Source organism: Cherax quadricarinatus, chromosome 30 (genome assembly GCF_038502225.1).
Source record: "Cherax quadricarinatus isolate ZL_2023a chromosome 30, ASM3850222v1, whole genome shotgun sequence".
NCBI lineage: Eukaryota > Metazoa > Arthropoda > Malacostraca > Decapoda > Parastacidae > Cherax > Cherax quadricarinatus.
This window is the reverse complement of record NC_091321.1, coordinates 762501-780000: the sequence shown is the minus strand read 5'-3', so window position 1 is coordinate 780000 and position 17500 is coordinate 762501. Positions and strand designations below refer to the sequence as shown.

At 40.8% G+C, this 17500-nt stretch overlaps 1 protein-coding gene across 1 annotated transcript in view; it reads right to left on the bottom strand.

The window, feature by feature from the left end:
* Scp2 (Sarcoplasmic calcium-binding protein 2) overlaps positions 1-17500 on the bottom strand; it is a 394806-nt gene that overhangs the window by 27010 nt on the left and 350296 nt on the right. The window contains exon 5 of the mRNA XM_070089823.1: positions 8806-8925. Within this exon, the coding sequence (XP_069945924.1) occupies positions 8806-8925 (120 nt within the window). The remainder of the gene's footprint in view (positions 1-8805; positions 8926-17500) is intronic.

Sequence of the window (17500 nt, the reverse complement as noted above, 5' to 3'; positions counted from 1 at the left end):
CTGGAGAGTGTAGGTTAGTGGGAGACCTGGAGAGTGTAGGTTAGTGGGAGACCTGGAGAGTGTAGGTTAGTGGGAGACCTGGAGAGTGTGGGTTAGTGGGAGACCTGGAGAGTGTGGGTTAGTGGGAGACCTGGAGAGTGTGGGTTAGTGGGAGACCTGGAGAGTGTGGGTTAGTGGGAGACCTGGAGAGTGTGAGTTAGTTGGAGACCTGGAGAGTGCAGGTTAGTGGGAGACCTGGAGAGTGTGGGTTAGTGGGAGACCTGGAGAGTGTGGGTTAGTGGGAGACCTGGAGAGTGTGAGTTAGTTGGAGACCTGGAGAGTGCAGGTTAGTGGGAGACCTGGAGAGTGTGAGTTAGTTGGAGACCTGGAGAGTGCAGGTTAGTGGGAGACCTGGAGAGTGTGGGTTAGTGGGAGACCTGGAGAGTGTGGGTTAGTGGGAGACCTGGAGAGTGTGGGTTAGTGGGAGACCTGGAGAGTGTGGGTTAGTGGGAGACCTGGAGAGTGTGAGTTAGTGGGAGACCTGGGGAGTGTGGGTTAGTGGGAGACCTGGAGAGTGTGGGCTAGTGGGAGACCTGGAGAGTGTGGGTTAGTGGGAGACCTAGAGAGTGTGGGTTAGTGGGAGACCTGGAGAGTGTGGGTTAGTGGGAGACCTAGAGAGTGTGGGTTAGTGGGAGACCTGGAGAGTGTGGGTTAGTGGGAGACCTGGAGAGTGTGGACTAGTGGGAGACCTCGAGAGTGTGGGCTAGTGGGAGACCTCGAGAGTGTGGGTTAGTGGGAGACATACCTAGTTAGAAATTATAATAGTGACAGTGCTAGAGACAGGTATGATGATCGTCATCACGACTTGGAAGTTCACTTATCTTCGTTATGGAGACGCTTCTTTAACTAGTGACTCTATCACGCCAATACAGAGAATATTACCGCAGACGGTACAAGTCATTTAGAAGTAGTTTGAGGTGATCAGTCCCTCAGCCTAGAAAGGTGTTTCGATAAATCTGGCGTAGATATCCTTGCATGAAATCTTATTCACTAAAGGCAGGAGAGACGAAGACGAGATTTTGCATTAGTTAAGAGTATGACTTACACTAGTGTGCTCCCCCTATATATTACGTCGGCCTTATCTCTCCTGCCTTCAGTATACAAGTCTTCATGCAGGGCCATCTACTGCACATTCATCAAAACTGTTGGATGGGACACCTTCTTTCTAGGCTGAGGGATTGATCACCTCTAACTAATTCTCCACATCTTCCACCGTCTCCAACTGATTCATCTAGGCAAGAGGGACTGATTACTTAAAGGACACAGTTACAAATATTTCAGATCCTTCCTCTTTAACAAGCAACATGTGACTTAAATACAATAGCTCATCTAGTTGTACATGAATGATATACAATACTGACAAGATGATAATTAGACATGTACAACATATCGGTATCTTTATTGTAGATGTTTCGCCATTAAGATACTACGTATTGTACCGTCTGCGGTGTTATCCTCTGGTTTGCAAAACGTCTCCATAACAAAGACAACCAAGTGCTGCATATGTCTTATTTATCTGTTTACCTCCTTTATAAATCATTAATATGAGGGGAGATTGCAACTGCCGACCAACACGATTTCTTACGCTAGTTTTTGTTGGATGAGTGGAAGAAACTCCCGAGTACCGTTGTAGAAGCTAAGATGTTGTGAAGTTTTAGAAATAGGTTAGATAAATACTTGAGTGGGTGTGGGTGGGTGTGAGTGGGACTTGACTAGCTTGTGTTACTACGCCTTATGCTGTGCTCCTTAAGTGGACGTGACCTGACTAGGTGGATCACTGGTCTAAGCTGGGGAGTAACATGGACTTGCCTCGCATGAGTCAGTAGCCCTGATGCAGTGTTCCTTCTTTCTTATGTTCTTATAAGCGTTTCCCTTCAGCATTGATCGCCCACAAACGCAAAGGTAAAGTCAATTTCGATGCGCTATAACGTATATTTTCTTGCAATGTTATAAGATGAATAATTATAAATGTTTTATTGAAATACTTCTGTATAAGTCTCTAGGTATTACTTTGTTGAGTTTTGGCACGCGAGTTAGTGAAATGTTATGGTACAAGTCCGTAGAGTTTCACCTGTAATTTCCTATACATCAGTGTGTGGATTGTACCAGCAACGGTATTGTGATATTTATTCATCACTAGAACCGTTTTACAGAGTTATGTTTTTATACCTGGTGCTCGGGCAGTATCTCTTCATCAATAAATGGAGACAGAAAACACAATGGAAATGTTTTCCCCTCTATGTGACCGTTTTCTCTGGTAATACTCACAAAATGGAAAAATAACATTTCTTTCCACGCGGACAAGAGCCTCTATCGAGGACATTCTGCATTTAGATTTATTCACGATAAAACGATAGAGATCTATATTGTGGTTTACTGGTGACAAAGTGACCTGGAGAAGGAGTGTGTTAGGGAGGTGGGTTTTAATAGTGGTGACAGTCTATACTTTTTTGCATCGTCTGCTGCCAGTCGGCAAACTGTCTATACTAGCGAAGTAAAAGATTTACGTTGGAGAAGGAACTTTCATAGGGAGGGAGACCTGGATATATCAATATATTAATGGTAAACAATAGTGCCCAGTAGATGAGCAAGATGCATCTTAACACCGGTATATTTATTGTCGAGAAGTTTCGCCAGCTCAGACTTCTTCAGGTGATATACGGACGTGACTACCGAAGATTACAGTAGTAGTGGAGAGGAAGATATGAGGTGATCAGTCTTCCGGCCTAGTAAGGTTCAAAGTTCCATAAATTTCAATGGGACATACTTTTACTTGGCGAAAAGCTTTATTTAAGATTTGAAAAGCCTTTACACACAGTGAAGTTCTGCCTCTCCCCCTCAACGTGTTCTGCATCGTGTCTATTTTCTAATTGATTGTATTTAGATTTTGTCTTGGAAGTAGCTAGCTTATTGTACCCCCCGTCACATCCATCGTATGGACTCCTGCTCAAGAGTATTTGGATATACAAAAGACCTGGAAACTAGGCCCCATAAGGGTTAAGAGAAGTACATACTTTACATATATTTACAATTTGTTGCATCTTTTGCAATTAAATCAAGGATATTTTCTTGAACCTAACTCAGGAGAATTTGATCCTAGAACAAGTTCTCTTGAGTTAGACATTTAGGAGATGTTATTAACAACGATACTGGGGACATAACGTCGTTGAATACCATGTCTGATATCGAATATAAAAATCAACGTTTGTATGGTAGAAGCGCTCATAAGCAATCACGAGTCGAGAACTAAGAAGCTTTGATGCTTATTAATCAAGGTAACCTTTGATACTGTACCAGAACAGATGAACATCAATCCTCAGTGGATGAGAGAGGATAAATATTGCAAATGTTATGTATTACCAGCAAGTGATGAACAAGACTCATAAGCAAGATAACTAAGTGTTGCCCTTGTTGCATGTTGGAAGGGATAGGTAAGCGATTTTGGCTTAAATAGCAACGTTCTTCTTGCCGAATAAGACAAGCGAAAATCTGTGTATGCAATATTTTTGCCAAAATCATTCTGAACCTAAGGAAAAAAATATATTTCATTGTGTTTGCTTAGTATAAATTATTTTAACTTATCTAAAATATATTTAGTTGGATTAGACTAAGTTAAATTGCGCTTGTTATAATAAGGTTAGATAAGTTTTCTAAGGTTCTTTTGGTACAAAATTATTAATTTTTACATTAACATAAATGAAAAAATATATATATTTAAACGTAAAATACCCCTCCTCCCTGCCCCTCCTCCCTGCTCCTCCTCCCTGCCCCTCCTCCCTGCCCCTCCTCCCTGCCTCTTTTCCCTGCCCCTCCTCCCTGACCCTCCTCCCTGCCACTCCTCCCTGCCACTTCTCCCTGCCACTCCTCCCTGCCTCTCCTCCCTGCCACTCCTTCCTGCCACTCCTCCCTGCCCCTCCTCCCAGCCCCTTCTCCCTGCCTGCCTCCTCTCTTTCTCTCCTGCGTGACTTACGGGAAACTCTCCTCCCAGCTGGTGCCCGCTGCTCGCCAAGCAGAAAAAACGGGTACCTGAGCGATAACTTACTGTTTTGGGTCGCAACCTGGGAAAGAATTTCCTATGCAAATCTGTAAGAAACTCCAGACTTGGTGGAAGTCAAACCCTGGGCTGAAATGCTTAATGATGCTAATGAAAACACACACACACACACACACACACACACACACACACACACACACACACACACACACACACACACACACACACACACACACACACACACACACACACACACACACACACACACACACACACACACACACACACACACACACACCAAACATAGTTTTAAGAAGAGGTATGACAAAGCTCAGGAAGCAGAGAGAGAGAGGATCCAGTAGCGATCAGTGAAGAGGCGGGGCCAGGAGCTGAGTCTCGACCCCTGCAACCACAATTAGGTGAGTACAATTAGGTGAGTACACACACACATACGGCGCCAGGAGCTGTGATTCGACCCGTACAACTACAAACAGGTGAGTACACTTATTTCATGCTTCAGCCTCGGCTCAAGTGGCACTAGTATTTAGTTAACACTCGACGTGTAAAGATTAGTTAGTCATGGTAAATATTCAGTCGACATGTGAGGAAGATTTAGTTACACGGGGGAAATATTCAGTGGAAGAGGAAATTAGTGATCAATATATCAACGGAATGAGTACAAGAAAAGCAAAAAAAATGCTGACCTGCTGAAGGAGGATTAATGAGAAGAAGATGTACAGTAAAAAATGTAAGAGGTTAATAAAAGAAGACAAAACAAAACTGTGAGAAGATATGACAGTGTCAGTGAATTTCTTTGAGCAAGCCAAAAGTGAAGAATGGGATGAAAGGTAAGAGAAAGAGAGGAAAGAGAGAGAGAGAGAGAGGAGGGGGAGGAGGCTGAGAGCGGCGAGAGTGAGACAGAGAACTGATGATGCAGCAGATGTGAGGATGCGGAAGTCTACATGGTCCTAGGGATGGCAAGACCGGAGAGAAGAACTGTAGAAGGACACAGCAGCGAAAATGGTTTGTTGTGTAGATAGGAAGTGAGAGGTAAGAGAAGTGACCAGATCACACAGAAGTGAAGATTGTTCTCTGAGAGTAATACTCAACATGGTGCTAGAGAAACAGTGTGGTGGTAATGAAAAACAAAATATACATCAGAAATACAAGAGTGTGTTTCTGGATTATTATAATATTTACATGATAAACGTCAAAGAGATGCTTTTCCTAACTGTTCTCACCTAGTAGGTCGCTTGTTTGTGACGGAGGAATGAAAGGCGTTTTGTAAATGGATGAAAAATCTGAGAGAAATGTATTTCTGGCCACAATAAGAGATATACCAGAGCAGTTTACTTATACTGTGCACAACATGAGATAAACCTGAATAGCCAGCCTACACTATGCGTAACGACTGTCACCCAACACTATGCATAACGACTGTCGACCAACACTATGCATAACGACTGTCGACCAACACTATGCATAACGACTGTCAACCAACACTATGCATAACGACTGTCAACCAACACTATGCACAACGACTGTCAACCAACACTATGCACAACGACTGTCAACCAACACTATGCACAACGACTGTCAACCAACACTATGCACAACGACTGTCAACCAACACTATGCACAACGACTGTCAACCAACACTATGCACAACGACTGTCACCCAACACTATGCATAACGACTGTCAACCAACACTATGCACAACGACTGTCAACCAACACTATGCACAACGACTGTCAACCAACACTATGCACAACGACTGTCAACCAACACTATGCACAACGACTGTCAACCAACACTATGCACAACGACTGTCAACCAACCAACAAGCATAAGTATAGACTTGGGGGACAAAAGCTGCAGATCTAGGGGTGGGCATAGTACCGAGGATATCGCCAGAAGCTCATATCAGCTAAATAACCTCTACAGCCAATGTTCATCTGACAAATCTAAGAGTAGCCTTCAGAAATCTCAACAAAGCATCAATACTGACCCTTTATTTAAATATATCAGGCCCATTTTAGAGTATGCAGCACCAGCATGGAACTCACCTGAAAAATCATAAAAAAAAACTCGAGAAAGTGCTGAAGTATACAGAAGGAAGGGGACATACACTACATGGAAAGACTAACAAACTTGAATCTAACGACAGTGGAAGACATAAGAACCAGGAGAGAAATGACAACAGGTACTCGGGGTCACATCTGGAAGTTAAAGAGGTACATGAGTCACAAGGATTTCAGGAAGTATTTCTAATGTCTTAGGATGGTCAGGACGTGCAATAACCTCGAGGGAAAAATGGAGGCAGAGGCTCCAAACTTAGTTTTAAGAGTAGGTACCACGAGGCTATGAGTGAGTGAACCTGGCAAGCGGCATGAAAAACTAATCTGGAAACTGCAGAATAGACGAAGAATTAAAGGTAAATTGAAGGTGAATGAAAAACTTTGAGAGGAAAATGCGAAAAATGTGTGCGTGGGTGGATGTGACAAGTGGGGTACCGCAAACCTCTCTACTTGCCCCAGTAATATTCCTAATTTTATAAATGGTTTACTGCAAGGAATAAAAAAATATGAAAGTCTGCAGATGCGAAAATTTTATGCAAACTTAATAATGAAAATGACCGTAAATTCTTGCAGGAGGATCTGGATACACTGAACACATGGAGTGATACATGGATGATGGAATTTATTGTAGATAAATGTCATGTAATGGAAATCGAAGAAATGGAATGGAATGAAGATTGTGTGACAAATTACTGAAAATATCAGAGAGGTATACAGGAGCCATTATTAAAAATAACTGTCACCGGAAAATTATATAAATGAAAATAAATATGATAAAAATCACTTGATGAAATGTTTAGAAAGTTGTTTATAAATTAAAAAAACGAGCTACAAAATGGCCGCCAGAGTTTAGGAATATGAACTATGATGAAAGGTAGAAAATATTAAAGTTACCCCGTGTTGGCTGATAGCAGGAAAGAGAAGACATGATAGCCAGTGTTGGCTGATAGCAGGAAAGAGAAGACATGATAGCCAGTGTTGGCTGACAGCAGGAAAGAGAAGACATGATAGCCAGTGTTGGCTGATAGCAGGAAAGAGAAGACATGATAGCCAGTGTTGGCTGATAGCAGGAAAGAGAAGACATGATAGCCAGTGTTGGCTGATAGCAGGAAAGAGAAGACATGATAGCCAGTGTTGGCTGATAGCAGGAAAGAGAAGACATGATAGCCAGTGTTGGCTGATAGCAAGAAAGAGAAGACATGATAGCCAGTGTTGGCTGATAGCAGGAAAGAGAAGACATGATAGCCAGTGTTGGCTGATAGCAGGAAAGAGAAGACATGATAGCCAGTGTTGGCTGATAGCAGGAAAGAGAAGACATGATAGCCAGTGTTGGCTGATAGCAGGAAAGAGAAGACATGATAGCCAGTGTTGGTTGATAGCAGGAAAGAGAAGACATGATAGCCAGTGTTGGCTGATAGCAAGAAGGAGAAGACATGATAGCCAGTGTTGGCTGATAGCAGGAAAGAGAAGACATGATAGCCAGTGTTGGCTGATAGCAGGAAAGAGAAGACATGATAGCCAGTGTTGGCTGATAGCAGGAAAGAGAAGACATGATAGCCAGTGTTGGCTGATAGCAGGAAAGAGAAGACATGATAGCCAGTGTTGGTTGATAGCAAGAAAGAGAAGACATGATAGCCAGTGTTGGCTGATAGCAGGAAAGAGAAGACATGATAGCCAGTGTTGGCTGATAGCAGGAAAGAGAAGACATGATAGCCAGTGTTGGCTGATAGCAGGAAAGAGAAGACATGATAGCCAGTGTTGGCTGATAGCAAGAAAGAGAAGACATGATAGCCAGTGTTGGCTGATAGCAGGAAAGAGAAGACATGATAGCCAGTGTTGGCTGATAGCAGGAAAGAGAAGACATGATAGCCAGTGTTGGTTGATAGCAGGAAAGAGAAGACATGATAGCCAGTGTTGGCTGATAGCAGGAAAGAGAAGACATGATAGCCAGTGTTGGCTGATAGCAAGAAAGAGAAGACATGATAGCCAGTGTTGGCTGATAGCAAGAAAGAGAAGACATGATAGCCAGTGTTGGCTGATAGCAGGAAAGAGAAGACATGATAGCCAGTGTTGGTTGATAGCAGGAAAGAGAAGACATGATAGCCAGTGTTGGCTGATAGCAGGAAAGAGAAGACATGATAGCCAGTGTTGGCTGATAGCAAGAAAGAGAAGACATGATAGCCAGTGTTGGCTGATAGCAGGAAAGAGAAGACATGATAGCCAGTGTTGGTTGATAGCAGGAAAGAGAAGACATGATAGCCAGTGTTGGCTGATAGCAGGAAAGAGAAGACATGATAGCCAGTGTTGGCTGATAGCAAGAAAGAGAAGACATGATAGCCAGTGTTGGTTGATAGCAGGAAAGAGAAGACATGATAGCCAGTGTTGGCTGATAGCAGGAAAGAGAAGACATGATAGCCACATATAAAGTCTGGAAAGGACTCCAAAGAATCCTTTCTTAATATCTGCAAAAGGGATAACAAAAATCCACAGTTGTGAAATGTTAAAAAGTTGAGTGGGAAGGATAGAATTTTTTCATATAGAATGGTTGACTAGTGGATTGCATTCAAAGAGGAATTATTAAGTGCTGCAACCACTAAAATTTTTTAAAAAAATCATATGATAAACAGAGTACTGAAGACAGGACACCACGAGCATTGTTCTGCTCTTATAGGTACAGATGGGTAATCACACACCTGCTTGTCATGATCAGTGTCAGCCTTGCTGGTCAGCACATCCCACAGCTTCCTGAGAGCATCTCTTGTCTTGTTGTAGTGGGGGTCGTGGCGCCCCCACCCGCGCGCTCCGCATACTTTCTGTGTAGGGGAGAAACAATAGTTAGTGGGTGGTGGTCGTGGTGGTCGTGGTGGTCGTGGTGGTGGTTAATGTGTGAGTGTGAGAGAGATAGAAGCGGTTAATGTTAGTGTGTGGGAGGGGGTGGTGGTTAATGTGTAAATGTGTTGGTGGAGGTGGTGGTTTAGTGTGTGTGGTGGTAGTTGTGGTAGCGGTGGTTGTGGTAGTGGTGGTGGGGGTGGTTGTGGTAGTAGTGGTGGTGGTTGTGGTAGTGGTGGTGGTTAGTGTTTGAGTAGCAAAAGCAGACAAACGTCATCTCTTGCCTGAGATTTCTTTTATGTGTAGACACAGAAAATAGGTGCGAGTGTTTACAAACACTCTCCTTCCTCACTTAGCATTAAACAACGGGACGAGTTACATGTTCCTACATCTTTAAACCTTTCATACTTGATCTGCATTCAGATACAATGAGATCCAGCATCCTGAACGATGAAGTCAGTACATGATGTCTTCCCGGGTTTACTAAACACTAACTTTATTAAAAATCAAATACTAACCTTGGTGTCTGACACTAACCTTATTAAAAATCAAATACTAACCTTGGTGTCTGACACTAACCTTATTAAAAATCAAATACTAACCTTATGAAAAATAAGTCAGATGCAAACCACTAGTAAGATTAAAAATTATAATTTACGGTAAATTCAGTCAAGTCATTTGCAATAAAATTCTTTAGTAATCTAAAACCAAGACAACAGTACGTTAGTGTTCGCAATAAAGCTAACAGAATCCTTGGCTTCATATCTAGAAGTATAAATAAGAGAAGTCCTCAGGTTGTTCTTCAACTCTATATATCCTTGGTTAGGCCTCATTTAGATTATGCTGCCCAGTTCTGGTCACTATATTACAGAATGGATATAAATGCTCTGGAAAACGTACAGAGGAGGATGATAAAGTTGATCCAATGTATCAAAAATCTTCCCTATGAGGATAGACCGAGGGCCCTGAATCTGCACTCTCTCGAAAGGCGTAGAATTAGGGGGGATATGATCGAGGTGTATAAATGGAAGACAGGAATAAATAAAGGGGATGTAAATAGCGTACTGAAAATTTCCAGCCAAGACAGGACTCGCAGCAATGGTTTCAAGTTGGAAAAATTCGGATTCAGGAAGGATATAGGAAAGCACTGGTTTGGTAATAGAGTTGTGGATGAGTGGAACAAACTCCTGAGTACAGTTATTGAGGCTAAAACGTTGTGTAGTTTTAAAAATAGGTTAGATAAATACATGAGTGGGTGTGGGTGGGTGTGAGTTGGACCTTTCTAGCTTGTGCTACTAGGTCTGATGCCGTGCTCCTTCCTTAAGTAAAAGTAACCTGACTAGGGGGGGGGCGCCATGAACCTCCTTCGCATGGGTCAGTAGGCCTGCTGCAGTGTTCCTTCTTTCTTATGTTCTTATGTTCTTTCTGTGCAATATTCTCAACAGCAGAACAAACATTGCAGAAAATCAATGGAATACAAAACTTCTTTTCTTAAATTTCTTTTCTTAACATCAAAGTTTGCAATACGATAGCTGTTTAAATGTCATGTTTGCTTCTTGATACTAGAAGTGAGACTTACTCATCTGGTCAACGAAATGAGAATTCTAATGGTACACTTATTAATAAAAGTAACATATGTGCTTTGAAACTTAAGTAAACAGAGAACATTAACAAACTCCTAAGTGTCAGGAAGTATTATTAAGCTTGTATGAAACACAGGCGACCTAGACGCATCAAAATGTTAATATCGGAGTATTTCAGTTTAGTTCCAGTATTATTAAGTGTTAATTTTTTTATCAATACACTGTAAACATAAAATATTCTCAAAAAAAAAATGGAATTTATTTTTAACTTTATCATGATGATAAGAATGAAGGTGAACACAGGAACCTGCACTGGTGCGTTTCCTTAAAAGATCCTCCTCTCAAGGGGCCTTGGTGCTGGTCAGGGGCTCTGGATCCAAGGACTGGGACCTAACTTCCCCTTCCTTGGATGAATATGAATGTCTTCCATTCCCCGGGAGCTGTATGACTCCTACAGGTTTAACGCTTACCCGCGAATAAAATGAAATTAAAATGTACGGTATATGAATTTTTTATTTATTATGGATTATGATGCGTCGAGGAATTTTTGTTCCTCACTTTTCACTTGCAACACAATAGAAAAAAACCCAGGCTATTTATTGCCATAAAATTAACACATATAACCCGCACTTAGGAAAGAGAAGCTTACCACGACGTTTCGGTTCTACTTGGACCATTTACAAAGTCACACTGTGACTTTGTAAATGTGTATTGTTCCAGTCACAGTATTGTACCTTCACGTTCTTTATAAAAATATATTTGTATTTAAATCATAAAACCAAAAACAAAGAATATTTTTTTCTGTATATTGTGTAAGAACTGGTAAGAATAGTAGAGAGAGAGAGAGAGAGAGAGAGAGAGAGAGAGAGAGAGAGAGAGAGAGAGAGAGAGAGAGAGAGAGAGGCTTGTCACAGCCAGGACAAATTCTGAGAGTAAAAATTTTATTAAATTTAGAAGCGCAAATATATGTAATTAAATCACTTCAAGAATTGAGTTAGATGAAGCAAAGATGTTTATATAATATAAAACATCCGAAACTATAGGTGACCGAGCGACTGAGTCAGAATGTTCATCACTCTGAACATCAGTATGTTCAGGGACCCAGAAAAACACAACTTCTTGTCACTTATTAGAAACGCGACACAACCCAAGCTGTATATGAAGGACAGTTAGATGAGAGTCGAATTTCTGGATTCTCTGTAACGCACGTTGCGAGTCTGGAACAGCTACGGATGATGAGGCGGACATGGTGGCACTGTGGATGATAGCAGTGATAATTGCATATAAGTCCGACGTGAAAGTACTAGCCGATACTAATGGCCTCTGATGATTCGTTCAGGTGAAACAACTTCATACCCGACATCACCAGGTATCAGGAACCATCAGTGTACACTGCAGTAGCACCAGAGTGAAACTGGAAGTAATCACGAAAGACTAATTATAAAGTTGTAGGAACCAAGTGAGTTTTGGTACCTGGAAGTTGGGCAAAGCAAACATGAATCATCGGAATTTCCCGAAGAGGGAGGGAAGGGAATCAGAAAATATGAAAATTGAGACATATTCCAGAAGACAAGTTATATCACGTGTCTTCTGAAGATTAGAGTATTTCACAACGTACTAGACAAGGCAAGCATCAACCGAGATTAAGATTCATGTAGGGATCTTGTGCATAAGACCCGATTCAACAAAACGTAGTCCGTCAAGGATACAAGAGGAAAGGACATTTCTTGCAGTAGATCAGTTTATAGAATGTATATGATCTGAGAGAAGAGAGTACTGCTAGTATCGGTAAGACAAACAGTTTAGTTGCGTTTTTTAAGCATGTCAGAAAGTGAGAGACAAAGTTGACCACTGTAGTGAAGAAGATACAAGAAGCACGAAATAGAGGACACCGGAAGCATCAGGGGGAAGAGAATAAAGAGTCAGTCAGAATGCTACGAAGTGTATCTGTTCAACGAAATGCAAGCGTGATATTTTGGAGGATGAAAGATGCTATTAAGATTTCGTTAATTAGAAAAATAGATGTTGGAAGTTGATCTACTGACATACAGGTCTATGAAAGATAAGATAAATCACAAACTATACTGGAAAAAGAAAGTTGAGAAATGTGTAAAAAGAAAGCCGTTTTGCCAATAGAATCAACAGGCAATGCATCTATGTATGTGGGAAACAACACTTTTGTGTACGTGTGAGGCATGATCTTTGAATGTTGCAGCGAGGAAAAGTCTGGCGGCAGTGTAGACGTGGTGTCTAACATCAGTGAGTAACATGACTAATAGTGTCGACTGGAAAGATGGATGAACCTGGAATTTAATGGTGCTTAATTTTTACTAAATCGATAATGAAGCTCTTATGAGTCTAAGATTGATAATTGGGGTCACGTAGAATATGCAGCATAATCAACACCACCTACGCAGTAGGATTCTTCAGTCAAGGGCAGAGGCAGCAGGTGTAGTAGCGAATTGAAGTTAATGTAATCAGTCCATCAACCTTGCAGATATGAGGTGGTCAGTCCCTCAAGAGGGACTAACCATCCGCAAATGGAAGGAAGAGGGAAGGAAGATAAGTACAACAACAGAAGAGCTTGTATTATTACGACGTTTCGCTCACAAGAGCCGTCGCTACAATTGTCTTTCAAACACCTTGCCACCATAAAAATAATGGGAAGAACAAGTGTCTTGCAAACTGTGCCTCGCTCTGGACGAACTTTGTGAAGTGACTGGATCAACAAAATAACTTATGTAGACAGGGAGAAAGAGATTTTTGCAGAGATTACAAAAAGTCAGGTCATATATTGGGTAAAAAGACAGAAGTGCAACTAATGTGACATTTTACTTTGGCAACGTTTCGTTCTCCAGGAGCTTCGTTAAGCAGGTAACGGCTTGACGAAGCTCCTGGAGAGAGAAACGTTGCCACAATGAAACGTTACATTAGTTGCACTTGTGTCCTTTTTACCTAACATATTGTCAGTAATTCTACCAACATTATTACAAGTCATCCTGTCGGTATTATATACAATTTTTGTACTACTACTACTTCTACTACCACCTCTTCCTGCCTATATATAGCCGTCCTGCTCCACCTCTGTTAGTGTGACTTTGTCAATGGTCCAAGTCGGACCGAAACGTCGTCGTAAGCTTCTCTCTTTTATGTGCGGGTTATTTGTGTATTACAAGTCATGGTTTAACTGAGCCTTGTTTCACGTTTACTAGTTTGGCTCTATCCAGTAATTATTTACAAAGAGTTGGATTGATGTTAAACTCCTCTCACTGTACTTTGCTCAAGTGTCAGATGTCAGTGATGTTTCTTTCTGCATATATCGTTCTCTGTAATAACTAACTTGGCGATTTCCCAAGCTGTGGTGTTGTGTGTGAACCAAAGACATCTGTTCTCTTAAATCTTGGTGTTAATTTCGAATGATGTTTCACCTGGGTTAAGCTCATCGTACTCTCCACAAAGACTGATAAAGACACTTACGCTGACATTCCTGGTGTTTCAAGAATATCATCCAAAACACGAGGGAAAAAAAAAACCTTAGGAACCCTCAAACTGGTAAACAATTACTACACTTAATCCCAGCTAACTTACCCAGTGAGGATTACACAAAATCCACAATAATATCCCCGTGGGATCGATCAGCTCGGCCATTGGTTGTACCCCACACACGCGGGTCCAAGTAATCGCACGATAACATTGCAGGAAAAACTACTATCAACAAAGGTATCCCCTTTCTAGGGATACCTGAGAAATACTTGTGAAAGACGACTACTTCAGTAATGAATCAGCCAGTTAACATTATGTTTACAAATGACGAACATTTGAAACAACCTGAGCGATGGAAAAGATAAAATGGCAGAGAGGAACTTTAATGCGACTTGGACAGATTTCTTTAGTCATTGTCTGAAGAAACCTGATCTCAGGAGAAACGCTTCAGTAAAGTTCCTCTCTGTAATAATGTATTTTACCACTTGTTGGTTTTATGCCATTTATCTTCAATCAAAACAATAATTGGTAATATATATATATATATATATATATATATATATATATATATATATATATATATATATATATATATATATATATATATATATATATATATATATATATATATATATATATATATATATATATATATATATATATATATATAATGACCTTTTTTATAAGAAAAAACTTGTTGTTTTTAGTATAAAATCAAAGCAATTTATGTAACAAGTTATAATTTTCTAAAAACTTTCTCCCCTCAGAGAGAAAGTTAGTGTGGCGGGGGACTGGTGACTGAACCACTGACCTGACGCTGACAAATGACAGTCGCCTTACACACGCTGCCAGGCCACAAGAAATATTATTTACTGCAGAGGAATATATATATATATATATATATATATATATATATATATATATATATATATATATATATATATATATATATATATATATATATATATATATATATATATATATATATATATATAAAAAGAATTAAAGGACCCTACATTGTTGATTAGCAGGTTAAATGCAGCCCTGATGACCCCTCGTGCAGTCGATAGGCTTTAAACCCACAGAAACCATCTAATAAATAGGAAACATTTCTACCTAATAATTATGTAAAGCTATAAGCCAATTATTAAAGATCACCAGGAAAAAGAGAGACTTAAATAATATCTATAAAAGTACATGAGACTGGGACGAGTACTGACTGAATAAGACCACCATTGTACCTACTTATTGACCCTCTCAGTAAGACTACCATTGTACCTACTTATTGACCCTCTCAGTAAGACTACCATTGTACCTACTTATTGACCCTCTCAGTAAGACCACCATTGTACCTACTTATTGACCCTCTCAGTAAGACCACCATTGTACCTACTTATTGACCCTCTCAGTAAGACCACCATTGTACCTACTTATTGACCCTCTCAGTAAGACCACCATTGTACCTACTTATTGACCCTCTCAGTAAGACCACCATTGTACCTACTTATTGACCCTCTCAGTAAGACTACCATTGTACCTACTTATTGACCCTCTCAGTAAGACTACCATTGTACCTACTTATTGACCCTCTCAGTAAGACCACCATTGTACCTACTTATTGACCCTCTCAGTAAGACCACCATTGTACCTACTTATTGACCCTCTCAGTAAGACCACCATTGTACCTACTTATTGACCCTCTCAGTAAGACTACCATTGTACCTACTTATTGACCCTCTCAGTAAGACCACCATTGTACCTACTTATTGACCCTCTCAGTAAGACCACCATTGTACCTACTTATTGACCCTCTCAGTAAGACTACCATTGTACCTACTTATTGACCCTCTCAGTAAGACCACCATTGTACCTACTTATTGACCCTCTCAGTAAGACTACCATTGTACCTACTTATTGACCCTCTCAGTAAGACCACCATTGTACCTACTTATTGACCCTCTCAGTAAGACCACCATTGTACCTACTTATTGACCCTCTCAGTAAGACTACCATTGTACCTACTTATTGACCCTCTCAGTAAGACTACCATTGTACCTACTTATTGACCCTCTCAGTAAGACCACCATTGTACCTACTTATTGACCCTCTCAGTAAGACCACCATTGTACCTACTTATTGACCCTCTCAGTAAGACCACCATTGTACCTACTTATTGACCCTCTCAGTAAGACTACCATTGTACCTACTTATTGACCCTCTCAGTAAGACCACCATTGTACCTACTTATTGACCCTCTCAGTAAGTCCACCATTGTACCTACTTATTGACCCTCTCAGTAAGACCACCATTGTACCTACTTATTGACCCTCTCAGTAAGACCACCATTGTACCTACTTATTGACCCTCTAAGTAAGACTACCATTGTACCTACTTATTGACCCTCTCAGTAAGACTACCATTGTACTTACTTATTGACCCTCTCAGTAAGACCACCATTGTACCTACTTATTGACCCTCTCAGTAAGACCACCATTGTACCTACTTATTGACCCTCTCAGTAAGACCACCATTGTACCTACTTATTGACCCTCTCAGTAAGACTACCATTGTACCTACTTATTGACCCTCTCAGTAAGACCACCATTGTACCTACTTATTGACCCTCTCAGTAAGACCACCATTGTACCTACTTATTGACCCTCTCAGTAAGACTACAATTGTACCTACTTATTGACCCTCTCAGTAAGACTACCATTGTACCTACTTATTGACCCTCTCAGTAAGACCACCATTGTACCTACTTATTGACCCTCTCAGTAAGACCACCATTGTACCTACTTATTGACCCTCTCAGTAAGACCACCATTGTACCTACTTATTGACCCTCTCAGTAAGACTACCATTGTACCTACTTATTGACCCTCTCAGTAAGACCACCATTGTACCTACTTATTGACCCTCTCAGTAAGTCCACCATTGTACCTACTTATTGACCCTCTCAGTAAGACTACCATTGTACCTACTTATTGACCCTCTCAGTAAGACTACCATTGTACCTACTTATTGACCCTCTCAGTAAGACCACCATTGTACCTACTTATTGACCCTCTCAGTAAGTCCACCATTGTACCTACTTATTGACCCTCTCAGTAAGACTACCATTGTACCTACTTATTGACCCTCTCAGTAAGACCACCATTGTACCTACTTATTGACCCTCTCAGTAAGACCACCATTGTACCTACTTATTGACCCTCTCAGTAAGACTACCATTGTACCTACTTATTGACCCTCTCAGTAAGACCACCATTGTACCTACTTATTGACCCTCTCAGTAAGTCCACCATTGTACCTATTTATTGATCCTTTCAATAAGACGACCATGGTACCTACTTATTGATTATCTCAATAAGACGGCCATGGTACCTACTTATTGATCGTCTCAATAAGACGGCCATGGTACCTACTTATTGATGGTGTCAATAAGATGACCATGGTACCTACTAAGACGAGCATGGTGCCTACTCACCGA